At 51.0% G+C, this 12,595-nt stretch overlaps 1 protein-coding gene across 2 annotated transcripts in view; it reads right to left on the reverse strand.

Moving 5' to 3' along the window:
- Window positions 1-10,397: 10,397 nt before the first annotated feature.
- Window positions 10,398-12,595, reverse strand: part of Muc12 (mucin 12, cell surface associated) — a 35,619-nt gene continuing 33,421 nt past the window's right edge. Inside the window, exons 9-12 of one of the 2 annotated variants that reach the window (XM_069989251.1) lie at window positions 12,116-12,277; window positions 11,440-11,504; window positions 10,818-10,906; window positions 10,398-10,707 (exon numbers count right to left, since the gene is read on the reverse strand). In XM_069989251.1, the coding sequence (XP_069845352.1) occupies window positions 10,666-10,707; window positions 10,818-10,906; window positions 11,440-11,504; window positions 12,116-12,277 (358 nt within the window). In that variant the 3' untranslated portion in view covers window positions 10,398-10,665. Of the gene's footprint in view, window positions 10,708-10,817; window positions 10,907-11,427; window positions 11,505-12,115; window positions 12,278-12,595 lie in introns of both variants that reach the window. The other variant, XM_069989250.1, reaches the window with a different exon arrangement.

The raw sequence follows: 12,595 nt of genomic DNA on the forward strand, positions 1-12,595 counted from the left end.
ATTATGCCAGAAGGGCATAGGTGTCTTTTTCTGTCATGTGGCAATGTTTTAAAGGCTTTTAAAAAATTCTCTCTCTCTCTCTCTCTCTCTCTCTCTCTCTCTCTCTCTCTATATATATATATATATATATATATATATATATATATATATATATGTAGTAAAGGTGATATACAGTGGGGTTATAGTCACATAAATCAAGTAATGAGTACATTTCTTTTCAGCCAATGTCACCTCTTCCCTCACTCTCTCCCAATTTTTCCCATCCACAAGCTGTATAGTTCATTTTCAACCTAAGAGTCTAGTGAGTACCACTGCTGCATTTGCTCACCCTTTGTCCCATCCTTTCTGTGCCCTGCCTTACCCTCCCAAAGACAGATTAGCAAACAAGACAAAAGGTAAAGAAAACAAAAACAGGGGCTGGGAAGGTGATTCAGTGGTAGAGCGCTTGCCTTGCATACATGAGGCCCTGGGTTCGATTCCTCAGCACCACATAAGCAAAAAGAAAAAAGCCAGAAGTGGTGCTGTGGCTCAAGTGGTAGAGCGCTAGCCTTGAGCTGAAGAGCTGAGGGACAGCGCCCAGGCCCAGAGTTCAGGCCCCACGACCGGAGCCCCCCCCCCCAAAAAAGAAAACAAAAACAGCAACAACTCAATTTCTTGGAGTTCATTTTGATAAATATTATTTTATAACATCCAATTCATATAACTATTGAGCTTTTGTATCTTCTCCTAAGAAGCATAGATCACAAACAAGGCTACACTAAAGCTACCAGTACCACCATGCAGCAGTTTACCCAGATGCCCCTCAGTGGACAAATGGATCAAGCAAACCTGATATATATATATATATATATATATACACATATCTATATCTATATCTATACATATATACAATAGAATTCTATTCATACACCAGAGAGAATGATACTGTACCATCCATAAGGAAATGAAAAGTCTTGGAAAAATTATGTTAAGCATAGTAAGCCAGACCCAAAGAAACATAGTTGCATGGTGTCCCTCATTTGTGGTAAGTAGAATATGCCTGTAAATCTACAAGCAAACATACTAGGACATGACAATTAGATAGGTTTCTAGGCATTCACACAGAGTGAGACCAGAGGGTTTTACAGGCTTTCCCTGGCCTTCAGGCTGACCATCCCCACCACTGGCGGAGTGACATTGTCTCACCTCTCCTGTGAGCCGGGGGTACACTGGGGCACCGTGAGGCCAAGGACTCCTGGGAGATGCAACCTCCTCCATCCCATACCCCACGGCTGTTGCTGAGATCTGAAAGAGAGAAAGGGCAGCTGATCTCCTGAGATCATAATCCTCCTTTCCTTCCTGGGCCCTGTCTTTTCCTCAGGAGGCTGAGCTCTGAGGATCAAGGTTCAAAGCCTGCCTGGGCAGGAAAGCCCATGAGAACTCCATCTCCAAAATAACCAACAAAAAGCCAGACTGGGTATATGGCTCAAGTGGCAGAGCACCAGCCAGGCAAGTAAATTAAGTGACCACAAGACCCTGAGTTAAAATTCCAGTATTGTATATATACACACATATGTATGTGTGTATACATGCACAGAAAGCATAGGGAAATTCTTCAAGATGGATGGCAAAGGTGATGAATTCCTGAAGGATTCTGTATCCTAAGCTCAGGAAAGAAGAGCAAGAATTTTTCAAATGAGCTTACACTGAATTAAAGTTCTACACAGTGTGTCAGGTGCTGGTGACTCACACTTGTCATGCTAGCTACCCGGGAGGTTAGGATCCAAGAATCATGGTTCAAAGCCAGCCCAGGCAGGAAAGTCCATGAGACTGTCATCTCCAACTAACCACCAAAAAGCTGGAAATGACATTGGGGGTCCAAGTGGTAGAGCACTAGCCTGGAGGAAAAAAAGCTCAGGGACAGCTCCCAGGACCTGAGTTCAAGCTCCAGGACTAGATAGGCCAAAAGGCTTGGCCTGGCAGCAGGGCTTCCTGAACGACCCCTCCCTGGTCTCCACTTCCTTCTGTACTGAAATAGAGGAGCCCAGGGGTTCATGGTCAGCATCTCCTCCCCTCCCCAAGGCACTTGACCCCTACTGCCCCCTGGGATAAAAAAGAAGCTCTACTGTGTAGATGTGAGGGCTCAGATGAGAGAAGGGACTAGGCCCTGGACAGGCTGAGACCACTGGGCATGACACATTCCCAGGTCTCAGTGTCCATTGGCAGGGTTTAGTATGGGTAGTTATTTGTTTGTTGGTTGGTTTTATTAGTGACAAGGGTAGAAGAAGCTGTACAGAAACAACACAGGGGGCTGGGAAGGTGGCTCAGTGGTAGAGCGCTTGCCTTACATGCATGAGGCCCTGGGTTCGATTCCTCAGCACCACATAAACAGAAAAAGCCAGAAGTGGCTCTGTGGCTCAAGTGGTACAGCGCTAGCCTGGAGCTGAAGAGCTGAGGGACAGCGCCCAGGTCCAGAGTTCAAGTCCCATGACCAAAAAAAAAAAAAAAAGAAACAACATAGGCATTATGGAGAGAGGGGGGAGACAGAAGAAGAGAAGAGAAAAAAAGGAAGGAAGGAAGGAAGGAAGGAAGGAAGGAAGGAAGGAAGGAAGGAAGGAAGGAAATGATGGGCCAGGTGCCAGTAGCTCATGCCTGTAATCCTAGCTATTCAGGAAGCTGAGATCTGAGGATCACAGTTCAAAGCCAGCCTGGGCAGGAAAGTCCGTGAGACTCTTATCTCCAATAAACCACTAGAAAACTGGATTGATTACTGGGATTACAGAAGTGAGTCACTGTGCCCACAGTTCAACGGAAATGATTAACACAGGCCCTAGGCTGAGGTGACGTATCCATACAAAGTGGAGCCAGTTAAACACAGACATGTACACAAGAGGACATGCCATGGGAAGAGAAAGACAGAGATCAGGGTAATAGACGTACAAGCTAAGACGCACTATGTGTCCCCAGTAACCACTACAAGCTGCGACAGTAACCATGGCCCCTTATCCCAGAACTGTGACCAGATACATTCCTTGGGTTCTAAGGCTTTGGCTTCCTTGTTCCAGCAGCCCCAGAGGCCAGATGGTTATAGAAATGAGGGAGGAATAAAATAACTCAGGCCGGGTGAGGAGACACGTGCAGTGGACAGGTGACAGAGCCCCAGGCTGAGTCACATTCATTGGTGGGGGGAGGGCTGCTGCCAGGGTTGGGCCAGCCCAGAGGATATTGTGTATAATTGATTTGTCATATATTCTGAGACATGAGATCAGGATGGGTGTCTTCTAGGAAGGGCCAGGCTGAAGCTACTACATTCCTTCTCCAGGTCCACACCCTGCCCTGGCACCCGGGGTCCAGTGGCCTCGAGAGGCTCTGGGTCCTTGGAAAGGAGACTACTCAAAGCCAGCTAGGACCCTAAAAGACCAGCTGATGCCAGGCTCAGAGAGGGTGGAGAGACTCCAGAGTCCTACTGAGCAAGAGCAGAGAGTCTGAAAACTTCCATTTGACAAGAAGGGACATGCTGAGTCAGAGGGGACACACTGAGTCAGAGGGGACACACTGAGTCACAGCATGTGGGGACAGGTCAACAGGGATCAAGGAAAAGGTGAGGGGGGAGAAATTGCTGGGCATTGGTGGCTTACACCTGTCATTCTAGCTACTCCAGAGACTGAGATCAGAGGATTGTGGTTCAAAGCCAGCCCAGGCAGAAAAGTCTGCGAGACTCTTATCTCTAGTTAATCACCAGAAAAGCAGCAGAGGAGCTGTCGCTCAAAGTGCTAGAGCAAGGATGGGAAGGTGGCTCGTGGTAGAGCACTTGCCTTGCATACATGAGGCCCTGGGTTCGATTCCTCAGCACCACATAAACAGAAAAAGCCAGAAGTGGTGCTATCACTCAAGTGGTAGAGCGCTGGCCTTGAGCTGAAGAGCTGAGGGACAGCGCCCAGGCCCAGAGTTCAGACCCCATGACTGACAAAAGAAAAAAAAAAAAAAAAGAGGAGAAGAGAGCAGAGGAGAGGGAGCCCAGAAAGAGAAAAAGAAGTTGGGCCCTGTAATCCTAGCTACTCAGGAGGCTGAGACCTGAGGATCATGGTTCAAAGCCATACTGGGCAGAAAAGCCTATAAGACTCTTATCTCCAATGAGCCGCCAAAAAGCCCTAAGTAGAGCTGTGACTCAAGTGGTAGAGCATTAACCTTGAATAAAAGAAGCTCAGGGACAGTGGCCAGACCCTGAATTCAAGCCCCAGGATCAGCGCGCGCACGCACACGTGCACGCGTGCACACACACACAGAGTGTGTCAAGACGCTCTTCTCTTACTGCAGCCCTAGGGAGGCTTACATGGCACTGTTAGAGGCTGTGAGGCTCCCACCAGCTTCTCTGGGAGTGGACCCCATACTCTCCGCCCAGACCTAGCTGCATACACAGAGTCACAGAGTACTTTTGCCTCTAGCACAGATATTACAAGGATGTCCCCTCTCCCGTGGGGGGAGGTGGCTGGCAATAAACTGCTTTTCCTATGTGACTGTGTCCAAGTGGTCTTCTGGGACGGCTGCTTTCATTGGTACCGTCACTTGGATGATTTCCCCCCCCCCTGCCCCGCTACCCCCCCCCTCCACATACACACTGTGAGTTTGCTCTCCCTGGCCCCCCTGGGAATTCAAGCTTCCCTGGGGATCTTGTGCCAGTCTCAGGCCCACCCAGAGGACTGCCGAGGCGGTAACTTCTCACTGAGTGCTCTACTTGCATCCACCACAACAATGGCCGATTTGCCCCTCTTCCTAGGTGACCACTTACAGTAAGCTGGGGACTCAGAATCCTTTTCCATCAGGCTATTGGTCTGTGACAGGGAGAAACTTGGTACCAAGTTTTTTGTTTTTTGTTTCTTGGTTTTTTTGGGGGGTCCGGTTGTAGGGTCTGAACTCTGGGCCTGGGCGCTGTCCCTCAGCTCTTCAGCTCAAGGCTAGCACCTGAGCCATAGCGCCACTTGCGGCTTTTTTTTCTTTTTGCTTATGTGGTGCTGGGGAATCGAACCTAGGGCCTCATGCATGTAAGACAAGCGCACTACCACTGAGCCACCTTCCTAGCCCCTGGCACCAAGTTTTGAGCTCTATTCCAGGGGCCTAGACCACCGGCCACAGGTCAAGGGATTCAACAATGGCGGGTGACGACCCCTCTTGCTCCCTGTTCCATGTTAGCTTAACAGAGTACTTCTTGGGGATGCTCATGGTAGCTCTAGTGTCAGCTCTGTTGATCACTCATCATGGGTGGGCACAGTCTAAAATTCCTCAGTACACAACCCCAAACCACTCAAGTCTGAGCCCAATTTTAAGCCTCACAAACATAAATGCTTATACAATCAAATTTGGCCCCAGATGGGCGCCGGTGGCTCACGTCTGTAATCCTAGCTACTCAGGAAGCGAGATCTGAGGATCAAGGTTCAAAGCCAACCCTGGCAGGAAAGTCCATGAGACTCTTATCTCCAGTTAACCACCAGAAAGCCAGAAGTGACGCTGTGGCTCAAGTGGTAGAGCGCTGGCCTTGAGCTGAAGAGCTCAGGGACAGTGTCCTGGCCCCACAACCAAAACAAAAAAAAAAGCTAGCCAAAGTCTAGTTAATTGCTCTGCCCCTCAGCTTAACTGTGGGTGAAGTCACAGTTACTTTCCTTGTGGCAGGATAAAGGAAAGAAAAAAATGTCAGTTTTAAATTCAAACCACAGAGGAGTTCATCAGATTTGGGTGCAAACAAATGTGTCTAAGAGTTAATCCAAAACACAAATTAAGGGGGGTGGGGGGAAGATGGGAAGGGATGGGAAGGGGAAACAAAGGAGGAGGCTACAATGCTTGATAAGTAATGTACTCATTGTCTTGCCCATGTAATTGTAACCCCTCTGTACAGTATTTTCACAATTAAAAAAAAAACACAAATTAAGGATTTGGAAGGTAAAAATAGCCTTACAAACCCCAAAAGGTTCAACTATGTAGCAGACAGAGCTTATGAGTAAAGTTGGTATGTGATGAAGTTGGCTATAATTTAAATAAGATCAAGATTAATACACTAATGTAAAACCAGCATGTCATTCTTTATGTCCATCTATGCTATTAAGTTTGTCAAATTTTTAATATATGTTTTCCAAGTATGTATGCCACCTTGGATACAGAGCTGACGATAGTTTCTATCTTAAGTAGTACCCTAAAGTGCTATATTCAGTTAATCAGCTGGTGTTTTTAAAAACTCTCATCACATCTATTGAGTTTTGTCATTGCAAATTATAGATTTTACTCTCCGTAATGGCCAGGCCCACAGAGAAATAACTCTGGTAAGTATCTGCTGGTCAACTCTTAACAAGTTACAGGTAAGCTCTGCTTATTATTTCCATTGGTCTCCTTGTGGCGTTAATTGGAAGTAAAAGGGGGTTTTGTGGCAAAGATTCGTTTGATCTGAGGATTGCAGTTCAAAGCCAACCTGGGAAAGACTCTGAGACTCTCTCGCTCAACTAACCAGCAAAGAGCCAGGCTAAAGGCATGGCTGAAGAGACTCTTAGGTTTCATTAACCAGCCAAATGCTGGAAGTGGTGCTATGACTAAAAGTGGTAGGGTACTAGCCTTGAGCAGAAATGCTTCGGAACAGTGCTCAGGCCTTGAGTTCAAGATGCCAACTGGGACAAGCCATCCCAGCAATGAGCACCTAGACCCCCAGGAAGAGATCAGTCCTGACCATGAGGAATCATGGAGAGGAGTAAGAGGGGATAATGTCACATTCTAAATGGAGTCACTTTGTGCTTGCCCTTTTTCAAAATTAACCAGAGCCTGGAAATCTCCAGCTAATGTCCATATCTGTCTACCTTCTAACTGGACAGGACTTACATTCTTCCCTTCGTTACTTGTTATTCATATTTGTTACTTGCTATTTGTATTTATAGTAAGTCTTAGACTCATGACACTTAGCCTTGTCAGATCCTGGGTTTCCCATACATACTCTATAATCCCTCCAGGATACGGGGACTCAGGTACCATGCTATGTCTCCAAGATGGAGAAGGCAATGTCAAGTCTTTGATAGCCCCTTTGGGGGATCAATCACTCCCTGGCCTACGCCTCTCTTGGGTCCACTAGCAGCAACTTTTTTTGCCTTTAATTAATTGTGCCTTGCATTTTAGATACCTACAAAAAATTCTCACCCTTAGCAACCAAATTGTCAACCAAAAAGCTCCTAGAAGGGAACCTGGTGGAATGACAAATCAGGGACCTGTGACTACTTCCCCCCTTTACAGCAGGAAGTAGCTCTAGAAGAAGCGACCTCTGCCCACAGGTACCCGTACTTATTAAACAACAAAGAAGGGAAGGTTAGCAGCACTTATCTCTAGCCCCAAGCTGCCTCAGTGGAACTCCCTCCACCCAGACCTGAACTCCACTCTGCCCTTCACAAAGAGAGAACTCTCCCTGAGGCTCCTGCCGGTTTCTCTGGGATCGGTCCACGTACTCTCTGCCCAGACCTAGCTGTTCACACAGAGTACCTCTTGCCTCTAGCACCAGACCCAGCAGGTATGCCCCTGAATAGGAAAAGGCACCATTTCTCCCTCTCCTATGGGGGAGGTGGCCTTATCAGCCTTGGCTGGCAATAAACTGCTTTTCCTGTGTGTGACTGTGTCTGCGTGGTCTTCTGGGATAGGTGCATTCAGAGGCCCCAGTCAAGAATGATGCTCCTAGACCCCATATTCTTAGAGCGCAGTTATGGAGGGTGATGGCCCATGGCCAGGAGCTCCCGCCTTTCCTGGCAAAGCAAGCACAGGGCCGGGCAAAGTCCAGGTGGGATGTGCTGCGATGTCACCTCTGGGATGGCTGGAGGTAGCTCATCTTGGGACAAAGGCCCCTTTCTTTCCACCCAGCCCCTTCCAAGGTGACATCTCAGGGCCTGGGGACAGGTGAGGGACAGGAGGAGCTTCTGGAGGGGTCCAGTTGTTGGGGTCCCTTGGCATCTCTTCTACGTGGAGCCCTGTCTCCACAGCCGGGCTCCTGAAGCAACTAAGGTGAAAAGATCCATAGACATCCCAGCCCTTGTCTTTTTAAGGGAAAAACTGAGGCTAGTGAGGAACAAGACAGCCCAATGGCACTCAGCTTGTTAGTGGAGGATTAGAATCTGAGGCTCCTCAGAAGTGGAGGTGTAGCTGGAGCCTTGAGCGGCAGAACCAAGCAAGAGAGGGAGGTCCCTAGTTACAAGCCCCAGTACTAGCAGACACACACAGGAAAAAAAAAAAGAGGGGGATGGGCTAGGAGGTGTGTTGGTGGCTCACGCCTGTAAGCCCAGCTACTCAGGAGGCTGAGATCTGAAGATTCTGGTTCAAAGCCAGCCAGGGCAGAAAAGTCTATAAGACTCTCATCTCTATTGAACTACTAAGAAGCCAGAAGTGGAGCTGGGACTCAAGAGGTAGAGAGCCAGCCTTGAGCATTAAAGCAAAGGGACAGCACCCAGGCCCTGAATTCAAGACACAGTACCATCGCACGTGCACACACGCGTGCACGCATACACACACACACACACACACACACACACACACACACACACACACACACACACACACACACACACACAGAATCTGAGGCTCCTGAAGTCCTGTCTTGGTCAGAGATCTGCAACCTGGTCTGAGGACCGGATCATGTTGAAATTGCCAGGACAAAAGAGTTTGAGGAGAAAGAACTTGGAGGCCGGGGTCATACACTTTGTAAGGACGTCCCTGGGTTAATACTGGGAAGGGAGATGGGGGATTGGAGGGGAACACCCACTGGGTAAAGATGGCCTTGGTTGGATGTGGGCTAGAGTGTCTGGGATGCGATCTGGAGGGTGGGGGGGAGTGAGGGCCGGCTTTGCTTAACATTCCCACAAAGCAGATCCACTCTCACAAGCTGGAAAGAAGTCTGGAGGCAGAGAAGAGCTTGAGGCTGGGCTCCAGGTGGGAAGCAACCGCATCCAGGTCCCTGGGGAGCAGGGAGACACCACCCCCACCCCCCAGCCCCGGGGAGGGGCAGTCACTTACCCTTTTCCACAGCGTTACACTGAGGCAGGAGCTGGGGCACCAGAGCCAGCAGGCAGAGCGCTGCCGCCAGCAGCCTCGGCATTGAGGTACCGAAGCCTACACCCATCCTTCGCTGGCGCTCACAAAGTTAAGTATCAGCCAGGGAACCTCAGAAATATAAGGCCCCAGAGACCTTTGGTCCCTGTGATGCTACAGTTCTGGGGGCCAATCTGAACCTAAGGCCAATTGGGGCGCTTCCTTTATGACTAGGGGGTGTAGACCGAAGGGCGGTGGGAGGGGCTCCCCCCCCTGGCCAGACAGCACCCAGACATGTATATAACCAGAGCTGTCACCCCAATGAAGGGGCAGTGTAGGGCCCTGAGGCAGACAGGGAACAAGCCCCAGGTAAAGAGGTGACCAGTCCAGCCCAGCCTGAGCCTGAGCAGGAGACCAAGACATTCTAATTGGTGTTTTGTGCCAGTCCTGGGGCTTAACCTCAAGACCTAGGCTGTTTTTTAGCTTTTTCACTCAAGGCTAGCGCTTTACCACTTGAGCCACAGCTCCAGTTCTAGTTGTTTTTATTTTTTATTTTCTGGTCGGTTATGGGGCTTGAACTCTGGGCCTGGGCGCTGTCCCTCAGCTCTTCAGCTCGAAGCAAGAGCTCTACCACTTGAGCCACAGTACCACTTCCAGTTTTCTGAGTGGTTTATTGGAGATAAGAGTCTCACGGACTTTCCTGCCTGGGCTGGCTTTGAACCGAGATCCTCTGATCTCAGCCTTCTGAGCAGCTAGGATGACAGGCGTGAGCCACCAGCACCCAGCTTGTTTTTATTATTATTTTTTCTGTATGCTGGTTAATTGGAGATAAGAGTCTCATGGACTTTTCTGCCTGGCTGGCTTTGAACCTCGGTCTTCAGATCTCAGCTTCCTGAGTGGCTAGGATGACAGATGTGAGCCATCAGCACCCTAACTTTGATCACAGCTTCTGGGAAAAAGATCCCCTTCCTTGAGTCCTTTTCTGCTCCCTGCTCCTCACTCCCAGTATATGGGGTGTAGGTTGTGGGCACACCTGGGCCAGTAACCAGCCTCAAGGAATCAGGCTTTATATATAAAGGAATCACACTCTCCCATCCCCTTCCTGTGGCCACCCAGAGTGACCTTGTCTGCCTCCAAGGTCAGCCAAGCCAAGGGTTCACCCCCCCCTGGCCTTCTGGGAGGTCCCACGGACCTGATCTTGAGGCTTGCGTGCTGTACAACCACAGGCCGAGGAGGGCCGTCCCTGCCTGCTGGGCCTGGCGAGAGCACATGTCCAGGCACAGGGGTGCCCTCCCCAACGCCCAGAATGGCCCCTCCTCTTCCAGCTCAGCTCCCCAAGCCCCTTCAGGTAGTGGGGAAAGACAGCCTCTGAAGTCGCCTTGCTCTTTAAGAATTGCTTTTTATTGTAGGAACATTGCAGTCACCCACAGTCACCCAGAGCCAACCAGGATGTGGGGCGCCTTCTGCCCCTGGATGGAGGGGCGAGGCTGGGGCGCGGCGACCCCCCACCCCTTCTTCAGCAGGGCCCACCAGCCAGACACATCACTGCCCAGTGAGACTGTAGGACCTCCATGCCTGGCACCCAGCTTTTAGGGGTGCCCCTGGGGGTGCTCTGCCATTTGTGGTCCACATCTTGAGCTCTGGGCCTTAGAGGCTGGCTTTTACCACTTTTGGCCTTTGAATGTGGACCTGAGGTAAGGGGAGAGAGGGAGAGAGAGAGGGAGAGAGAGAGAGGTGAAGGGGCAGCCCTGGGGTGGGGGGCAGCCCCAGGGGTGGGGGGCAGCCCGTAGTTGAGTCACCTCTCTGCTTGGGTCCACATTTTCCAGGGAGGGCTGGAAGTGGCTGTACCCCGTCTCTAGGCCAAATCTGTCTTCCTTTAGATCCTTGCCTGTAAACAGAGGCGTGGGGTGAGGGGAAAACCCAGGGATGGGGGAGTGGGAGGTTCTAGATCATTCTTCCACTGTTCAGTTCTTAGTGGTCCTCAGGGGCGGGGGAGGAGAAGGGGTGCCTGCCCTCCCACCTCAGGACCAGGGGCAAAAGTCACAGTCCAGGCCCTGGGGTAGGCCCTGGGCGTGAGCAACAGCTAGGTTGGGACAGGAGGCATTTACCTGAGTCACAGGGGCCCCAGCCCTGCCCAGCCCTGTAGCAACAGTAACCACAGCAGACAGGGTCCAGATTCTTCTGTTACTTACTTCCTGAGTCCTGCAGACCCTGCCTCCCTCTTTTCCTGACCTTCAGGCCTGGGGCTCCTTTCCTGTCCCCTTCCAGGGTCTCCTGCCCATCCCCCCACAATGCCTACCCCCATGGAGCCACTGTGAGACCACCCCTCCCCCACTGCACCCCTCCAGGCACCCCCCCCCCACACATACAATTCTTTTTCTCCTGGTACTAAAGGCCTGCCCTCAATACCTTCCCACACACCGGTGTTCCGGAAGCTGGTGGGGTGTCTCTCCCTCTGCCATACTCCATACACATCATAATCTTGCCTGTGAACAGAAATGTCTTGAGTGGATGGAGGTGGGCGGGGCAGGAGGGACCTCAGTGGGTCCTGACCACCCCTCTTCCTCCAGTTCTGCCCTGGGTGGGAGGGATGGGGGGAGCAGAGAATGAGGAGCAAAGTCCCCAGGGCTCCCCATCCCTGAAGGCCAGGCTTCTGAACCAGTGCCCCCCTCTTCCCCTTCGTCGATTGCTTGTGTGGAAAGCCAGGTGGGCTGCCCAGCCCGATGTGGTACACAGGTGCCTTTCATCTCCACTCTAGCAGGAAATGGACCCCACATGGCTGTCTCTCAGCTTCCTACGCTAAGCCACAGGAATGATAACAAAGCCAGCTAATCTCCTCCCGGACAATAATTAATTTCAGAGAATCTTTGGTTTCAATTCCTGGGCTATCTTTGGTTTCAATTCCTGGGCTACCGGGAGGTAGACAATGGTTTCCTTATCAGAGGGCCTGTCACCCTTGGCCACACCCACAATTAGAGGGTATAGACCACTCTTCGATTGCTAGGCTAGAAGAGCCCCACCCCCATGGCAGACAAGCTCTTTCTCATCGCCCCCCCCCCCCCATCTCCAGGCCCACGGTGTTGGCTCAGGATCTCACCTGTGGAGTTTCCTTCGAGATCGGCCAAGGAAGAAGGCCAGGACCACCACCACCACCAGCAACACCACGACCACGGCGCCCACCACCCCGTACACCAGGGCCTTACTGGTGTTGTGCTCGCAGCTGTCCCCCCAGGACCAGTGCGTGTCCGTGTTGGGGCACCTGAGGACATAATGCAGGGTCAAGCTAGGTAGCCCTGACACCACTCTACCCCAGAGCACGGTGGGGGAAAGCAGGGACACCCACCCCTGCAGGGAGGGAGGGGCTGGATCAAGGGGAGCGGGGAGGGGGGAGAGGCACAGAGCGCAGGGCAGCGGTGGGGAAGCGGTCCCGGGATCTGGGGAGCGGGAAGGCCTCACCCCACTCTCTGAGGTTTCCTTATCTAATCTCCAAACAGCTGGCACCCAGAGCCTCCTGTTTATCCTGGTTTATAGTTCATATTTAATTTATGATCTTGGAACTGAAGTGTCTAGGCCACAA

This window comes from Dipodomys merriami, unplaced genomic scaffold, assembly GCF_024711535.1.
Source record: "Dipodomys merriami isolate MVZ:Mamm:240054 unplaced genomic scaffold, mDipMer1.0.p SCAF_373, whole genome shotgun sequence".
NCBI lineage: Eukaryota > Metazoa > Chordata > Mammalia > Rodentia > Heteromyidae > Dipodomys > Dipodomys merriami.